This window comes from Prosopis cineraria, unplaced genomic scaffold, assembly GCF_029017545.1.
Source record: "Prosopis cineraria cultivar Desert tree isolate PC_DT_omini unplaced genomic scaffold, ASM2901754v1 PC7, whole genome shotgun sequence".
Taxonomy (NCBI): Eukaryota; Viridiplantae; Streptophyta; class Magnoliopsida; order Fabales; family Fabaceae; genus Prosopis; species Prosopis cineraria.
The window spans coordinates 37,173,247-37,192,151 of NW_026555338.1; the positions used below are offsets into that span (position 1 = coordinate 37,173,247).

Here is an 18,905-nt window from a genome sequence, read left to right on the forward strand (position 1 = left end):
AGTGCAAGATTCATGTGCCCAATTAAAAAAAAGAAATATATATATATATATATAATTCATTTATAAATCAATAATTCTTTGTAATTTTAATTAAAATTTTTATTCTTACATTTAAAACGGTCATTTCTTTAATCTCTTAAGAAAATTAAAATTATTGCATCCTCTGTAGGGATTCGTCTAAATTGTGGGAGATCCTATTCTATAATAACTAGTTATCTTACTCCTTTGTTCCTATTTATAAGGTAAAAAGAGAAAATTAATTTTGATCCTACTTACAGGACCCTTCATTATTTTTTATATTTATTTTTATCATTTTGTTTTTATTAAAAATTATTAAATAGAACCAGATGGAGTATCTTTTAATTTGTAAATGAATAGAACTCTTCTTCCAGCCAATTTTTTTATTGATTTAATTAATTTCAATGAAATTCGATATATTGTAATAAAACCGGATATATTGCCACTTCAATTTTAATATAGAACTTTACTAAAATTATTTGGACTCTGGGGACAAATTTTAATATTCTTGTATTAAAATGCAGGAGACTTTTTATAATTTAACTTCAAATACTTTAATTTTAAAAATAACTTATGCTCAAGGGGGACAAAAAAAGAAATAACTGAACCGTTATAACGGAAACATCTAAAATTAGATATACTTATATCAGTCTTTTCCGGATAATATGAAAGCTCGCTCTATGCCCCCCCCCCCCCTTTTTTTTTTGCCGTAATTAGAAGCATTGAAACATAGATAGTCAAAGATAAGAATTAAGGGGCAATAGTGCAATACACCTCAACTAGTAAATCATCAACAATAATTGTTTTATTTAAAAAGGATAAAATACAAACACTCATACAAAGTTACATATTTATTCATTCGCTTATAAGAAAGAGCAGCCCATTTTTTACCGAAAAAGACAACACACAGGGACCACTGAAACACTCACCAAATTCATATAGAACCCACAATCTCCTTTTCACAAGGGGGTTCGCGTTGTTATTGAATTGAGAGGACAATTATTGTTGATGTTACAGATATTAGGGGCATTTTTTATTAAAATAATGCAATTTTAATGCATCAATTTTGGCTCCAATAATTTTCTGCGGCACATTTAGTAGACTTTGAGCGGGCGAAGATCGGCATAGTACTGTTCGAGCCACCCTTGAATTATCTGGAGCTCTTCCTCTCTTTGTTTGACAAGCCACTCTGGATCATCGCCTGGCTTTGCAGCAGCAGGCAGAATATCCAAGCAGTGAGATCCTGAAAAATCAACGTTTCCGATCAGAAGTTAACCTAGTGTTCCTTCTTCTCTCTGTATTTCTCTTGGTCCTTCATACAAGATAGTGTTTGATTGTTCGAAAAGAAAACGTTAGGAAATTGGAGATCCTTGACTGTGATGTAATTAATTAATTAATTAATTAGAGAATACCGTTGACTGTAGTGATGGCAACGATACTGTCCGATATGTTGTCCAGAACCCTGAAAATACACACACACACCCCCCAGATTTACACGATGCAGTTTTTAATTATCGCTCTGAACATCGAGATAGTAGAAAATTTTGGGTTTTAGGTTGCTTACCCCCCGCAACTAAATGGATCTCTGAGCCCATTTGAGAAAATGATGTTGCTCCCAAACCTTTGAAGGACCAATTTGATATGCTGTGCCAACGGTCAAAACGAAAAACGAAGCTTTCATACCTCACAAAAGGAAGCAATTTAACGTCATACATGTAGTAAACAGTACATCTTAATGAGAACGAGTCTACATGAATGTTAACAAAGAGAACAACACAAGAACTTACGTGGCCTCCATAGTAAGTAGTGACCCAATGAGGCCGAGGAAGGACACCATATGTCTCTTTGCAATCCCTCATAAAGCTCTTGATATGGAAAAGGGCAGGTGGAAACATTGTATCATTTCCACGCCCTAAAGGGATCACCATCTCACTACATGTCTACAAGTGAAGAACAGTCTCATATCATTCTAAGGATGTAAATATTTATATATGCACATGATTTCTCATCCATCATAATTAATTAGTCATTCCAAATTTAAGCTCAAATGGTAAAAGAGGGTGGAAATATTAGGATAAATGTCTTAGGTTTAAAACAGACCATCAAAAGCACTCATTGCTAGCTGCAGCTAACCAAGCCAACGTAAGCCACGCTTTAATTTAGTAACAAGGATCTAAACCTTGGCTATTGTGGTTTAATATACAGATTTAGACTTAGCTGTGTACTTTCAGCAAGTTTAGTTTTATATTAGTTGAAATTCAACTTTTTTTGTGGGATTGAACACATATTTTGGAAGTTACTGCATTTCGTTAGTTATATTGTGTTTATCATATATAGTGCCATTGCTAAATTAGACAGTTAAGCATTTGAAAGAGAGAGCGTATGAAAATGCCAAGTTGTGATAACCTTGTAAGCTACCTAACCTGCCAGCTCCAACCGTCAGCAGTCACATTCGAATTGATAGGGCCATTGACTTTGCACGTACCGTTACCCTCATACGCCACTACACCTGCATATATCTTACTGAGAATATCACTTCCAAAAGAGGCTCCATCAATGCCGCCACAAATCACAGTAACTGGATAAGACGGTGGTCGGTTATATTGAGCTGCAGAAGTATACATCGTCTCCAGGTAGTCTTTCAACTCAGAAGGTGATCTCAGAGGACTACAAAAATGTTCCAGTGCAATAATTAATCAGGAAGTGAGTTAATGGACTCAAAGCTTAAGGATGATGACGTAGTGTACCGGCAAGTGTTGAATCTCTCACTAAGGATGGAAAGGCCATCTGGCTCAGAAGCTACTCTGTCAATTTCAGACCAGGACTCGAGGATGGTTTCATAACAACTCTCACTTGCTTCCTGCATAGATACATATCAGTTCATCATTGAAGCTTCTTTTTAATGCATTTTGATGTGAAAATTTGCGAGGTCAGATCAGAAAATTAAACCATGGTATGTTACTTGAAAATCCCCCGTGACAACAGAATAGTAACAGTCCGATGGTGTAATCTTTTCAAAATAGAGAACTGGAGCTGATGAGGCAAGTGCACCGAGAGCCATCTGGGGATATTTGAGTCTAAACCATGCAGCAAGCACTGCAGAACAATAATGTATTAACTCAACAGCAAATGGCAGTATGCATATGCATGCAGTGAAGGGAGAATGTGCCCCTTCACTTGAAAAAAATTTCTAATTATTGTTATGAGATTTTAGATTTTACATCTCCTTCCTTTCATATTTTCCATTTTTTTTTCAATATATTTTGACCATGAACTTCATTTAATGAGATTTTAGATTTTACATCTCCTTCTTTTCATATTTTGCATCTCTTTTTTTAATATATTTTGAACATTAAATTCATTTAATTCTTTCTCTTCACCCGTATTTTATTTTTTTAACCTTTTAATTCAAAGCCTAGTAATATGATAGATATAAAAAATTATTTTTTAAAATTTTTAAATTATTTTTTAAAAAATTTGTCTCTCTAATTGATGGTCTTGGCTCTGTTACTGTATGTATGTGTATATATGTAGAAACTGTTAAGGTTACTTGAGGAGCTTACTTCCACCATATGATCCCCCAATAACAATCACTGGAGACTTCAGGGCATTCAGCTGTTTATACTTTATATGTCTGATGATTTCTGCATAATCTGCAATAGCTTGAGCAGAGCTGAAATACCCTCTATTTTCTGCATTCTTCATAGCTTCTTCCAAGGATCCAAATGGAACCGATTTCCCATAGTACCGGTGCTGATCCGAAAAGGAAAAAGAAAAAAAAAAATCACATGCTAGACCTTGGAATCAGTGTATTACTGAATATCAGTTTTAAAAAAAAATAGAGGGAATGTGCCACTGTAGTACCTCTATATAAACTATGAGAGCCTTAAAGGAAGGGGCGTTATCATTGAGAAATCCAATGGAGCCATTAAGGGCACCATCTATGGGCCCTTCTGCGCCAAAGTACGCAAATATGGGAGCACTGGAATTGGCTCCACCCCAGTACTTAGAATTGATCGCATATCTTTGTGGAAATGTTGTGTAGCTTTCTGGCCTGTAGTTGAAGTGATCCAGGGTCTGTGGGTAATAGAAAGTTTTCAAGTCCCCTGTATCTGGATCATCTGCTGTCAGGGCTGCAGTGTCGTGTAAAGGTATGTCCCCTATAGGGCTCAACCTTGGAATGACTGAAGATTGTGTTGCAGTCAAATAGGCTGAAAATATGAAAGAGATGAGGAGAATAAGGCATTGGAATGACTTGGGGTGTTCCATTGCAATTAAGGAGCAGAGGGCTCCTCCTTATTTCGTTTCTAGGTTGGATGTGAATGATAAGTTAAGAACACGTCGTTATATAAGGATACTTCGCAGAGTTGAGCCTGCTTTATCATATAATTTTCAAGCACTAGGAGAGGCATAATGATATTATATCCTCTCTGGTGTGGTTAATAATGTGGCTAATCTTAATTAGTGCCAATATATTTGGCTGGACAAAAAAAAAAAAAAAACAGTAATATATTTGCCGTGATTCTTTGCATGCCCCTAGCTTCAAGAAAATCAATGGAAAGAAGTTAACAGTTTTTATCTTTTAATTTGGCGTATCTTATGTTATTGAGATTCATTGTCTTTGTTTTATCGCAAGATTTATGGTTTTAACAACTCGTTTTTTCTTTGTGAATGATCATTTGTTTTGTCTGTTTTATCTAATTAGCTGTAAGGATTGTGTTTTGTTCTCTTATTATTTAAATTTTATTTTTTTTGTCATTATCTTCTATTTTTATGCGTTGTATTTTTCATAATTTTATTTATAAGTTACTTCCAACATATTTTATTATAATTAAAAAATCTTAAAAATTATTAACTTTATTTTAAAATGTAATAAATTTCTAACCTCGCCCTATTAAATATATGTTTTAATAACATATTTTTTATATCAACACTTAATTAAGGTAAGAGGAGAAATTTATGATAAAAATTTAAAATAAAATAAATTATTCTTTTATAACATGGAAGATGAAAGTGGGAATAAGATTTATCAACCTGGTTGACTCATGTGATGGTTTACTTGACTATAGATTACCACATATAACAAATTAAAATTTAAAAAAAAAATTACATTCAAGTTTTACAAAAAAAAATTAATTATTATATAGTTCAATGATAATTGAATTAAAAAAATTAACAATTATTATCAATCTTCTCAATTTAATTGCTACTAAATTTTATAATAATTAATTTTTATGTATAAAACTTCAACGTAATTCCTCCTATCAAATTTAAACAAATTAACACATGTTCACGGACTAACTGCAGTGAGTTGAATGCATGAACCCAATTTACAACGTGTGGATGTGGAGTTGTCAGTGGTTTTTGGGGCCGTAACAAATCAACTATGAAACTTAGCAATTGGCTAATAATGAAAACGGGACCGATAGCCGTCAACTTTATCCGAGTCATTGACGTGTCAGTTTTGTCCATAAAACGAGATGCTGTGGACAAAACAATAGCATACAAGCTACATAGAACTATCCTGGCCCTTACTCAGCATATTTTTTTAAAAAATAAAATGCACCAACCTTCCTTTCATTTTATTAAAATTACAGCAACTTTCTCTTTATTTTCAAAATTTATATGGTAGTCCAACTGTTAGAAATATTCTAAAATATTTAATTTTTATTTATAATTATATTAGAAAATTTAAAATTGTTAATTTACCATTATTTTTTTATTCTACCACCCGAGAATTTTGAAAAATCTGGGAATGTTATCACGATCCGTCCAAACTTTAATTTACCTTTATAATCTAGTTGTTTATCCTCTTTCCCAACTAATTAAGTACAACAATATTTAAATTAATAATCAAAATACTATTTTAAAATTATAAAAGTAAATATAAAGTATATTGACTAACTCATATCTGATTATATTAAATCTCCATGTTATTAAGGTTTTTTTAATGTTTGAAATATTAAATATTTAAAAAAATACTAAATAAATAAGTTTGCATAACTAAAAAAATTAAAACATGACTAAAAAGGATAAAAAGTATAAGTTAAATATTTGTGGTAACTTGAGAATAATTTTTAGATAACATCCACATTTAAATAGGAGTATTTTTAATTCAACACATGTGACTTAACAATCAATTAATAGTTCAATGGAAGTGACTTAGTAAAAGGAAAGTATGTGTTTTCTAACTATTTTGGTTTTAGAGGATGTTCATATAAGTTTTAAAAACAAAGGGGATGCATATGTAATTAAGATAAAATAGACAGAAAGTCAATGTATTTTACTCTATATTTTATGATAACATTTTTGGTCTAAAAGTATTAATTTTTTCTAACCAATTATAAATTTTTATAACTAATTAAATAAAATCCTCTGACTAATGACTTTTTATTGAGGGTAATTTTAATTTTTTACCAGAAATAACTAATTTTAAAAGCCTTCGTTAATTTACATAAAGTTGCTAATAGTTTCACATAAAAAGGACCAGAGGGAGTATCTTCGGACAATTAAGGCTCTTCTAATTAAGCAGATGCATTAGTGGTGAATAAGGGAGAAAATATGACATCAAATCTAGTTAATTACATTTTGAAACTCAGTGAAGCTACCTGGCTAAAGTGTTTAATCATTTTGTGATGACTGGAAATATCGATCAGGATACGATTGAGGTGAACTTTGAAGCAGGCTAGGCCCCACAGTGAAGCAAGGGGAAGTGTGTGAGATCCTCGGAGAAAAGGAATGTTTACAATTAATCATTAGTAGATTAATTGATAATTGATTGAAATGGCATTAATGATTCTCCCTCCTATCCTTTTTGTCGGCGGATTCTTTAGTCTCCTACTTTGAAAAGGCAACAACCTCTTGTCTTTGAGCATTTATTGGAGTTTTTCTTTTTTACCTCCATTTCCTTGCTTGGAATTGGCTGTGCATTAATGAAATTAATTATTAAAATTCACTACTCAGCTTCGTAAATAAGCGTATTATTGGAAAGAAATTTGTATTTGTAATATATTTATCACGCCTAAATTGATTTTAATGATTCAGTTATTTTTTTTAAGAAGACAATAATAAAAAAGTAGATATCCCCATTCAGATCATAATATAAGATGTCTTCTAAAAATTATATTTGATCTAAAATATAAAATATTAGGTAGTTTTTATAATTGTATTCTAATTATATCTCTACTTCATTTATTATTATTATTATTATTATTATGAATAATGCATTAGAACTTTAATTTTCATTATTAAGGGACTTACATAAGAAATATAATGATGATATAATTAATAAGATGCACATTTTTTCAGAGATTAAAGTTTTTCTTTTGGCTTTTTTTTTTAGAATTGTAAATGGGTCACCAATGTTATATGTCGTGGTCTAGAGACATTAATTAAAAGACCAATTAAGTTTATCATGACTGTCAGGCTAAAATTGACGGGTTGTCTATTCATTGGTAACAGGGCTTGGGTGACACAACGTAGGTCAAGTTCTCCCTCTGTCTTCTGGGTGAAGGGACTCTCCTATTCTTTTTCTTTTTTTCTCTCCGCTTTCCCCATCTCCACCTTTAATATTATTTTATTAAATAATTTTTTTAGAAAAATAAAACTAATGAAGGGTGGAGATGGGGGAAGTGGAGAGAAAAGAAGAGAACAGAAAAGGAGAGTCCCTCTTCCCCCATCTTCCTCCCTCAGTCCCAAATTATGAGATTATATTAGAGAAATTTTTTGTCTCAAAATAAAAGAATTTGAAAAAAAATAAAATTTTATTAATAATACTTTTTCAATGTTATCTTTTAAATAAAGAAAGAACTAAAATGATATTATAACATACTAATTAAGTGTGTACGAGCATTTTTAAAAGTTTATAGTTTTATTATGAAAAAGTAAGTTTGTAAAATATCATCATTATATTTTATTGGTATTCCCAATCTTCTCTCAAATTATTTTATATTTTAGAATGAAAAAAATAATTTATAAAATAAGTTTAGACAAAATTACACATGCACATAAAGTTCATTAAATATAATTTACAAACTTAATTTTTTAAAAATAAAAAAAAATAAAATTTTAAAAATACTATTCATTTAATATAACCTTTAATGATTAAAGAGAGAGAAAATGATAAGGAGGGAAGGGTGATATTAAAAAAGTACATTTAATAAATCCTTATCTTTGTCAAATTATTTTATATTTTATAATACCACATTACCTTCTAAATTATCTTATAATTTAGGATAAAGGTAATATCTTCTTACTGCTATTACTTATTACAATTAATTTGTTTTCTACATTTAGTTTTGACAAGAACAACAATGAACAAGAAAAACACAATGGTCCAATAAATAGGACTGTGAGATGAGGCATGATGGTTTGGCTGTCCCCAGGAATCATTCTTCTGCCCATGTTCACATTCACTTCTCTATCCTTCGGTTGGGATTTCAAATCACAACCACACCTTGTAAATTGTAATCGCCCTTATTTTGGTTCTTTCAATAATTGCATGGAAATCGATTATCACCTCACCATACATGTGGTGGAATCTGCAAAAGTCGCCCTTCATACTTATGAGGCAGCCATTTAGCGTGTGAAAAGTATAGTGGCAAAATTTTATTTGAAGATATCTCGATGTAATAGGGATTTTTTTTTTTTTTGGGTGCCAACGTAATAGATACATTATGTTAACGCTTTTGTTGTATTTCTAAGCAAAGTAATTAATTGATTCAAGAGTTAATGTGTTCTGACTGAGATTAAACCAGAGTCGAACCAGTTTAATTAAATTAATATATTTTTAATTATATATTAATTATTTTAGATAAAAATAGAGGGATGTATATCGTAATTCAAAATAATAATAATAATTTTTAAAAAAATGAAATTAGAAAGTTAAAATATAAACAAAATTATGTTTAAAAATTAAATTTTTACACATGATATTAATATCTTTATTCTTTCACGATTTAATTTTGTTACTTGAATCAAGACCTCTACTCATATTTTGTTTAAAACCGTTTCGCTTGCCCATACAGCTTGTCATAGACTTGCCTTTTATTTTATCACCAATACCATATGATTTGAAAGTTTATAATTTTATTTTGACAAAATATATAAAATGTTATGATTGAATTTTATTGACATGCATAATCTTATTTTAAATTATCTTGAAGGAATTTCTTTCTTGCAATTCGAGACTCAAGAGTTAATAACCAAGAGGTGAGTCCTTCAATGGAGATGCACTCGCAATTTTCCCTTTAAAAAGAACTGCCTTTCAACTGAACCAAATGTTCAAGGCAAACCACAAACACGCGGGCATTTCAGCTCACAAGAAAAAATGTAAATTTTAAAGAATAAAATTAAAAAGAATATGTATGATCTATATTGATGATAGATTGAGGACAAAATTGAAACAAGGGAGAAACCACACGTGCACAATCGACATGCAACCCTGAACTAAGATGTAACCATGCATGCACAAGCTGTGGGCAAAGACACAGACAGAGAAAACACAAACTCAACTAGCAGCAGTAGTACACAATATACAACGCATACGAGGGCTGCCTGACTTGGTTTCTTCTTCTTCATCGCCCTCATCGTCCACATAATCATTATAAACATCACACGTTTCTGCCTCTTGAGAAGGTGCTTCAACCTCTTTCTTGTAACCATTACTGTAGGTAGAATCCATAAGACAAGAAGTGTGATACGCATGACAACAAAAGAAAACAATGACAGATATATTCTGTATAGAGAAGGGGTCAAAACATATACAACATCTTCCTCCTCCCCTGGTCTTCGACTTGGCTTCCATGCTCACACTTGAGGACTTCTCAACCGCCTGAGAAGCATAAGCATCATTCCTTTTAGATCGTGGATCATCTCCTTCATTACTTAAATAAATTCCATGCCTTGCCTCATTGTTATATTTAATCAAAAGATTAACAATGTCCGCCTGTTTCAATGACAGCAAGTCAGTAAGATATTTTCTTGGTAGCTGTAACCAACTTTTGGTATTCGAAAATTTTTCCTATACTATGGAAAGGGTGGGTGGGTGGGTGGAGCACCTTAAGGATATCATTGCATCCATGTCTGAGTGAGGTTTCGGTTCTGTAATCAGTAATAATTTTAACCAGCCGATCCCTGAGCCTGTAAGAAAAGCCGATACAGAAACAATAGTTAGTGAAGACAAACGTATCCATAACATGGCTATCCTTGAAAATGAGGGGAAAAAAACAATCCGATCGCAATTGGAATTAAAACATGGTGATTGACATGAAGATCTAAGATTAGAGACATGGACATCTGCTTACTCAATTTCTAACCCAGATAATCACGGACTCTTCCTTGAATATGTTCTATGTAATAGATGATACAAAATGCTGTCAGGTCATACTTGTTACTCACCGAGGTATTTCCAATCCATTGGGAACCTTATTCACAATGTAGAGGGGATCAAGATTTCCAACAGTGTGCTCCAATAGCATGCCCACCTGACAGTTACAAATCAAGCTTAGAACAAGCGAGCATGAGCAGGTATACAAAGCATGTGAATATATACATCTTGTATCCCCAATTTAGTTGTCAGCACATACCATTTCAGGTTTGTGAAGACATTGCTTGATTAGCTCTTCCCAGAGTTCATCATCATGCTGCATATTAACAAACTCTACAGCCTGTGCAATGCAAAATTGTAATGTTTCACTAATTATATAATTCACAAAAAAAATACAAAAAATACAAGAGCCACTTTAAATAGGCAAAAATGAGATACCTCCTCTATATCCCCCAAATCATTAATAATGACAGCCAGGGCTTGCTTTGAGTTTCCCATCCTTCCTAAGATGAATACTTGCTCCCTCAACAAATTTCTTTTGACGCAAATTTCGTGAGCCTGAAATAAAATACTATGACTTTGATTCACAAGAATGAATACATAGAAATTTCTTTGACCAAGAAAAAGATATAAATTTCAACATTAATATCTGATTGATCTCACCTTCTCAAGGGTATAATGCTGACTGCTACGAAGGAATGGAAGTAGCATTTTTGGATCAAAGTCTGCATAAAGTTCTACCTACACAGGTAACAAAATTTGACATTAGGGCCATAAAATACATTCACAAGATTCACATGACCGTTGTTTATGTTTAGATGCAGAATACAGGTATAGTACAACAGAGACAAGTTTAAGGCATATCCAAGAAGAATAAAGCACCAAGTAAGTTCACTAACATATCCATAATGACATGGCAAGACCACATCAAAGTAAAGCCAGGCCATAACCAGAGATTATTTGAAGTTTGCAAACATAAATTGTAGCAATAGCTAAAGGTTACTAAACAGAAGTGTTTTCATGCAATGACGGGAACATGGCAAAATATGTTTGGTACACGGAAATAAAAAGCTTTCCATTTCCATTGAAAAAAAGAATATGTAACATACATTATGCCCCTGATACAGTTATTTCAAAGTAACTTGTCATTATTTATTTATTTAGAAACGCAATCCAAAAATAGTTTAGGCATATACAAAGAAGGTTGTTGGAGATGCTGATGAGAATGGTGAAATAGACAATTTTAAGTCCTGTGAAGAAGGGTAGAGAAAGACTAGTGAACACTCAACACTCAATGAAGTTATTGAAAGAGATTTTTCGGTTAACAATTTATCTAAAGATATGATTGTTGATAGAGCGCCATAACATCATGCAACTCGTATAGCTCCTAGTGAAATCATCTTGACTGTTGTTGCTGTAGCAACACATTTCTAAATTACAAAATCACCTCCTCTTTCTATTTTCTTTTCCATCATATTCCATTCTGCCACGGTGCCACCAAAACAACCCCTTATCATTAAGGTCACATAGTGACACCTTTTTTTTTTTTTTGGACCATCAAATGAATAAACATCTAAGTTTTTTTGTAAGTTCAACATTAAATCATTAATAAAAATTATTTACTAATGGTTCCTAAATTTTCCTTTCAAATGTTTTATATAGCTTTCGCCTTGAACTTGGTTGGAGCTGGTTGCTTAATGCGGAATCACAGATAGCAGGATAATTTCTGACATGTACACAATGCGGCAGCACTTTGGATTGGATTCCTAGTAACTGTTCATCGTGGCATTCATCTATTGCCAATAGAGATATTGCATTCAACTACAAACTTAAGAATCCAAATCAAAGGATGGAAATTTCAAAAGAAAGAAGGGAAAGATACCTGCATATCATGAAAGTCCTTCCCAGCATGTGGGTTTACTTCAAACAGTGAATGGAGATATAAATATAAGAAATATCTGTAATCACACTTATTATTAGCATTGAGAAGTTGCTTCACAACTTCGGCTGGGCTTATTGAGTCCCTGTTTTGGATTAACAGAGAAACAGCACGCTTGCAATCAAGAATCATCAGTTGGACAACCTGAACAGGCATAGATTAGACAAGTAAGTGTGAAATGATCAAGTAAAGAAACCTAGTGCAAAAAGAAGAGCAACTCTATGCACTAGGTTTCTAAAGGATCTGAGAAACTGTAGGACTGTTGGGGTCTAAGTCTAATATCAAACAAATATGAATACCACCGATAATTCTCCCTTGGTCAATTTGCTTGTTCATATACATTAAATAAATCCAAGAAATATGATGGCGTAAATTATCATTATCCCAGTTTACTACACAAGGCTCTTCAAGTACAATAAGGCTAAAAATTAAATGCAGGTGAAGAGAAATGAAATATGAATTTTCAAAAATAATAAAAAATACATAGGAAACATGGAATATTCTAAAATAAATTCCAAATTCACAAATTACACCATACCTTCTCCCGAACTGCATCATGTAGATTGTGTTTATCAATGAAGTCAAACACTTCTGGCTTTATAAGCTAAATATTTCAACCAACACAGAATAGGTTAAAAGACATTAGTCCCAGAGAATTTTTATGATATTCAAGCAATTTATTACTCGCCGGACACAGGAAAAACAGATCAACACCACTTACATCAGCATACAATGAAAAAGCTTTCTCATATTGCCCATCAATTGCATATAATTCTGCCAATGCCTGCACGCACAAAGAGGAACAATTTAATGCTAATATAAGCAAATGTTATCAGACTCAAGGCATATATAATTGACCAGACTAACCTCCTTGACTGAATCAGTCATAGATGAAGTATTAATCTGAGGTTCTATGGCTGAAATAACCGGCAATGCAGAATAAATTACAGATGGCCAGGATTTTACTGTGGAGAGGAGACTCTTATGATAGGATGGATTTGTAGCCAATGCAACAAGAGCAACCTGTTGAACAAAAAGCAAAATAGATAATATTTTATTCAAGTCAGTTTATCATAGATGCTTCTAACAAACACTAATTGTAATAGTAATTATTTAATTTACCTCATAGGCAGTATCACGCAGTCTGGGGTTCTCTATGGGCATATAAGGAACCAGAACAGGGAGTTGACGAAGATGAGCAAAGTGAAAAACCCATCTGTTGGAAGAAGTCTAGTGACAATCAACAAAAAAGAATTATAACAGAATAGACTGAGAGATAATGGCATGTTGTACCTCTCCCATGCTGAAGCTGATCCACGGAGCAACTTGGGACACAAAGAAGCCGCTTCAGCATATTTCCTTTCCACAATAAGATGATCAAGATACCTAGAACCCACCTATAGAGGTAGGTCCAAAAATTTGGAATAAAAAAGAGAGTGGGGAAAAACATCAATCATCCGTAGATGCTCAAATTCAACTTGAAGGAAACAGAGATTACTACTAATATATAGTACAAAGACTTGAGAGATTAGAATCACAACCAATCATGCTCCAATAGTGATCAAATTAATTTTAATTTTCTCCCACGTGCATACATAGGCACAGGGGATATGCAGGTTTATATAATGCAAGCACACAAATTATGGAAGGTTAAAAGTTTTTTCAAAGAACAAAAATACCAATAGTTAAGCAATACATGATTATAAATATTCAGATACATGTAATCAACAAAAACAAGTGTCTCCATATGCATACATATTCATGGTTTACAATTGAGCAGTACACACGTTTTTACTGGTATGAGGATACACATCTGACTTTAATAATCATAAACAAAGGGAGCACATCGATTTAATTTAACTACCTCATCAAGAAGTTCACTCCGTCCTTGACCAGATTCAACCACAGCCAAAGCTTTTTCATGCCAGCCATGTTGAAGAAGCCAAGTAATATGATCTTCAGCATCCCTGTTTAATAAGTCATAACATAAAACAAACATTTCAGATATGTTTAGAAAGTTTCCTTCACAATTTTTGAGAAAAAAGCTGAAATCCAGATTTCATTTGTTTTTATTTAATTTTTCCAGTCACTTGAGGCCAATGGATAAGGTAATTATTCATTAATGCCGAAGTTGTGGTCTAGAGAGCAATAAGTTGAAGGGGGAAAGTATATGGGGAGGGGGGGGAGATACTTATTTTCCTACCAAATGGAATGAAATAAATATCTAGAGAGATCTGGCACAGAAAAGGGGATTGATGATTTTTTGTACACACTTTGAGGGATCTAATTTCTTTTCTTTTCTTCTTTCTTGGTATCAAACCATTATATATCTGGAAGTTATATTGGACTTTGATTAACTGAGTTGAACCGAGAAGGACCACAGAGACAGAAAAACAACATCTAATTTTCTTTAGTCATTACAACAAGGAGTAACAAAAATGGTTCCTTAAATTAGAATTCTTAATTTCTAATATATGCGAAGCAACAAATTAGGCAAATAGTGAACATGCAAGTCAACATATAAATCATAGCATTAGGATATTCCTCCATGCCTAAAAGATAGCTGGCATTGGAAGGGCACATCATTAATATGAAGAAGAGCACAAAATGTATAAATAATGATAGTCAGACAGATAAGGTTCCAGACATGCTTTTTCTGGTTATAATTCTTATATAAATGCATCAATCCCTACGAGAAGTATAATAATTTAAAGAAGTTAACATTAACCTTGGTTTTGCAATGACAACATCCTTTGGCGATACAATGTAGTAATGAGGTTCATCACCTGCAGCCCACTGACCACCAGCATAACTGCTACCTAAATTTGAAAGAAAGAAGTTACTACTACTACTACAACTGCTGCTATTACTGTTATTATGCAAATCCAATTCATTCACATAATACAGATAATAAACAATGCTAACCAAATGTCAACCTGAGAAGGGAGTGTGAGCAAGGGAATAGTCCTTTGCCTTGTAATGCTCAAAGCCATGTACTGGTAGAGCATCTGTTGAAAGTTCATCATTATTCCATGTAACTACACGTACTTCTGGTCTTTGTGCATTGCCCTGTTGAAACTTATGTTTATTCACCTTAAGAACGCAGCAAACTTTCAAATTTAATGAGGATGATGGTATCATAGTGGCTTCACGGTTCTAGCCTTTTATGATATGTGATTATCGTTTTACATTCTTCCCATATTTAAATTTAATGGACATTGTGCAGTTAGTTCTAGATAAGATCTCCATTTCAAAACAAACGATGCTAGCTAAGAGTACTAACAAAGAATATGATAACAAAATTCCTGACCTATACCACAATAGAGAATGTAATAGCAGAGTGTATATATGATTGACTAGTTTGTAAGAAGCAGCATTATGTTAATATGGTAAGGAAACGTATTTAAAGGTATGATGCAATCTAAAATTCCAATGAGACCTATCATGATTTGATCCTTTACAATGAAAATTATAAACTTCCATTGCATCCCAGTAATATGGACCAGACTATGACCACTGTAAATTTAAAAATTTGGAAGCTACAAACCCTTCATCTTAGTTATCTTAGGAAACATAAACAAAGTACACAAGGCTGCAGCTTGAAAAGGCAAGAGAAGATAGAGATGGTACAAATAGGAGGTGAAATGTCTCTATGAAAAGTTGAATGAATTTTATCATTGAGTGCAACTAGCATAACATACCTGACGTGAAGGAGCAGTGCTACTAAAATCCCTTTCTCCATCCTTTTCTGCAGGAATATAAGCTAGAACAACCAAAGCATCACCAAAGGGTGCAATTCCCGAGATGAAATAGGTGGTTTGGAAAGATGCCACAATATCCACTTGGTTCGTCCCAGACAAGGGAAATTGCCTGTATGTCCCATTGGCTATTTTATGGTGATGTGCTCTTATTGATGCAATTTTGACAGACGTACCCCACCCAATAACCAAGAGGGTGTCATCCTGTGTGTGATTGAAGGACATCAGGCTTCCGTCTTGTCAAGAGATAATACAACAATGAATTGTACGGTGATCATGCAGCTGTTCAAATAACTAAAAGTCTAAAACAAGCCTCAGATTTAACTATAGCTGTGGCATCCACCTGCCACAATGCCCATGTTCGAATAGCATGCATGTCTACTTAGAGATTTGACAAACCTGCCAAACCAGGTGGGGAGGCAATAGCTCAGGGCGGGGACTATTGCGTGGTCTTTCAATAAAAGTTATACGCTGGTCATTGGCAGTATCATAAACCTTCACTCCTGCATCATTTGCCCAAGCAACAAGACTTGTTCTCCATTTCACTGCATGTATTGGACCTTCACCAGAGTGCAGAACCTGCTTTTTATTTTTTGTTTTTTGTTTTTTAGGCGTTATTTCTATGGTTAATAAATAATAAATTGAAGGACTAGTGAGCAATTGTGTTCCTAGGGTTAGAAGAATCCAAAACCTGATCACGATAGCCTAACCATTTCTTTGAATTAAGAAATAAATGGCCAGCTAGGCCACCAGCGACGAATCTCCTAGATGTTTTTCTTGAATAATCTGGGTCAAGAGCAATTGCCTTCAATGGGCGATGATACCCAAATTTTATTTTCTCATCCGAGAAAAGGCTGTTTATCACAACCGATCCGTCATCAGAACAGCTTCCAATATATTCACCTTCTATGTCAAAGCAAAGGTCGTTAACAACGGCAGAATGAGCCGAGAATTCTTTCACCTGTAATAGGGAAATTCGATTAGAGAGATTTTAGAAACAATACAATAACATGTCTGCTATTGGCTGTGGCATTCCAGAAGCTACAAGCAATCCTCCATGACATTGCATAAGATATATGGTGCGTACAGTGTGGCCTCTAAGGACCCTGAAACAGTACGAGTAATGATAGACATAATTCTTAACAACCACTTGAAGAAACAGACAACGCAAACAAGCGCTCACTCATGATAAAAGCAAGGGAAAGGAACCATTTTGAGTCTAGTGAAACGAGGCTCGCAACCTAACCCTCATGATGCCAAGCACTCGCTATAAAACATTAAAACATAGAAACAAGTTCCAGAAAGAATGAAAAGAAGTTAAAAAGAAAAGGGGAAATGCAGTAGAAAGCTCCAAAGTTGATATGAAAGCTCGAATTTTAAATAAATAGTGCAACACCAGACGAAATTGGATCCAAAAGATCCATCGTCCACTATAAATGACGAAACGAAATGAGAGTGTTAGGTCACCTGATTGCCAAGAAAATCTAGTATGTGAACGGTGCCAGCATGGGAGCCAAGAGCGATCATCCGGTCGGCAACCGCAATACAGGACGCCGCATCACTTGCTAGCAAGGAAGGTATGCTGCCTCCCAATCTCTGGTACTTAAGCCTAGGCTCCTCTTCATCTTCCTCCTCCCCCTCTTCCTCCTCTTCCTCCTCTTCTTCGTCCTCCTCTTCTCGCTCGTCATCTCCTTCGACGCCGTTCTCAGACGGAATCGACGCCATTCCAAATCCTTAGTCTAATCCAAGTTCAGTTGAGAGGGACGATTGAAGAAAGGAGTTGATCTGTTTGTTCTCTTTTGACAGGCTTGGTTTTCTTTTTTAATTGGGCTGTGAAAGTGAAGAAGATGATGGAAGAAGCACGAGGGGTGGCTGGGCTAGCGTGAAGCACACATACATGGCTTTAGGTGAATAAATGATATTAATTGGCTACGCGACAACAACAGAAAGCGTGCTGCGTATCGAGGGCAGGCGACTCCCTCTATCGTTTCTGTACGGATCAAAGGGAAAAACTAATAATTATAAAACTATTTAAAGTTATTTTTATTTTATAATGAAAATTAATGTTTTATAAAATATATTTTAAGAATAAAAAATAATAAAAATAGATATTTTTTTATTCTTTTTTATTCTTTAGAATAATAATTTCAGAATATTTAAAATTTGTTTTTATTTTTTATTTTTTAAAATAATATTTTATTTTTTTTTTTAAATACCTTTTAAAGACATGATATTAAATAAATTTTTTTATTCTTTTATTTTAAAAAATAGAAAATTGTTATGAGAATAGATTGCCAAACATCCTTTTAGAGTTTTAGATATATTTTTTTAAAAAAATGTTTTATATAAATTTTATAAAATAAGGATACTACTAAAAGCTACTAAAAATTATCTCACAGCAAATAAGAATAAGAATTTTCCTTTTATAGCTCATATGTATATACTTTCTCCGTTTAAAAATATAAGGTATTTTTTAAAGAGTTATATGTTTATAAATGTAAGACATTTTTAATCTTTTAATGTATAATTATTAGCTTTTTTTAAAAGTATCTTTATTAATAATGATTTTATGTTTATTATAAGGTATTTAATAGATGTAAATATAAAGAGATTGAGTTAGTTTAAGAATAGATAACTACTTTATTGAGGTAAAATTTAGTTAAAAATACCTTATAATTTTAAACGGATGGAGTATTAAATAATTTTTGGCCAAATATATTAAACATTAATTAACCAATCACAATCTATAATGTACATATCTGACATATTGGTACTTTTATTTTTTAAAAAATATAATTTCAAGTCATAAAATTTATAAGTATCGGATATGTATAAAAAATACAAAAAATATTTTGATGCTCTA

The 18,905-nt window shown here is 33.0% G+C and overlaps 2 protein-coding genes across 4 annotated transcripts; both read right to left on the reverse strand.

Annotated features, from left to right (window-relative positions):
• Positions 1-801: 801 nt before the first annotated feature.
• Positions 802-4,327, reverse strand: LOC129316417 (uncharacterized). Its single transcript, XM_054960839.1, has 9 exons — positions 3,883-4,327; positions 3,582-3,771; positions 2,981-3,114; positions 2,766-2,878; positions 2,442-2,685; positions 1,806-1,958; positions 1,583-1,662; positions 1,431-1,480; positions 802-1,261 (listed from the first exon to the last, which is right to left on the reverse strand). The coding sequence occupies exons 1-9, from the start codon at positions 4,285-4,287 to the stop codon at positions 1,113-1,115; spliced, it is 1,518 nt and encodes a 505-aa protein (XP_054816814.1). The 5' UTR covers positions 4,288-4,327; the 3' UTR covers positions 802-1,112.
• Positions 4,328-9,368: 5,041 nt separating this feature from the next.
• Positions 9,369-17,929, reverse strand: LOC129316030 (vacuolar protein sorting-associated protein 41 homolog). 3 transcript variants are annotated; one of them, XM_054960267.1, is made up of 20 exons: positions 17,510-17,929; positions 16,734-17,003; positions 16,442-16,624; positions 15,986-16,246; positions 15,221-15,353; positions 15,013-15,103; positions 14,149-14,251; positions 13,578-13,681; positions 13,407-13,500; positions 13,152-13,307; positions 13,006-13,068; positions 12,823-12,888; positions 12,228-12,428; positions 11,009-11,086; positions 10,784-10,903; positions 10,605-10,685; positions 10,417-10,502; positions 10,077-10,158; positions 9,784-9,964; positions 9,369-9,683 (listed from the first exon to the last, which is right to left on the reverse strand). In XM_054960267.1, the coding sequence occupies exons 1-20, from the start codon at positions 17,765-17,767 to the stop codon at positions 9,466-9,468; spliced, it is 2,829 nt and encodes a 942-aa protein (XP_054816242.1). In that variant the 5' UTR covers positions 17,768-17,929; the 3' UTR covers positions 9,369-9,465. The 3 variants fall into 3 exon arrangements, with proteins under 3 accessions (XP_054816242.1, XP_054816241.1, XP_054816240.1); XM_054960266.1 differs by having other exon boundaries at positions 9,369-9,964; positions 16,442-16,621; XM_054960265.1 differs by having other exon boundaries at positions 9,369-9,964.
• Positions 17,930-18,905: the final 976 nt, after the last annotated feature.

Coding starts and splice junctions, on each gene's coding strand:
- LOC129316417 (XM_054960839.1), bottom strand. CDS start 4,287: ATGGAACACCCCAAGTCATTCCAATGCCTTATTCTCCTCATCTCTTTC. Junction 2,686..2,765: donor GAGAGATTCAACACTTGCCG/GTACACTACGTC, acceptor ACATTTTTGTAG/TCCTCTGAGATCACCTTCTG. Junction 1,663..1,805: donor CTACTTACTATGGAGGCCAC/GTAAGTTCTTGT, acceptor CCGTTGGCACAG/CATATCAAATTGGTCCTTCA.
- LOC129316030 (XM_054960265.1), bottom strand. CDS start 17,767: ATGGCGTCGATTCCGTCTGAGAACGGCGTCGAAGGAGATGACGAGCGA. Junction 11,087..12,227: donor AGGACTTTCATGATATGCAG/GTATCTTTCCCT, acceptor TTACCTGTGTAG/GTAGAACTTTATGCAGACTT. Junction 10,904..11,008: donor AGCATTATACCCTTGAGAAG/GTGAGATCAATC, acceptor ATTTTATTTCAG/GCTCACGAAATTTGCGTCAA.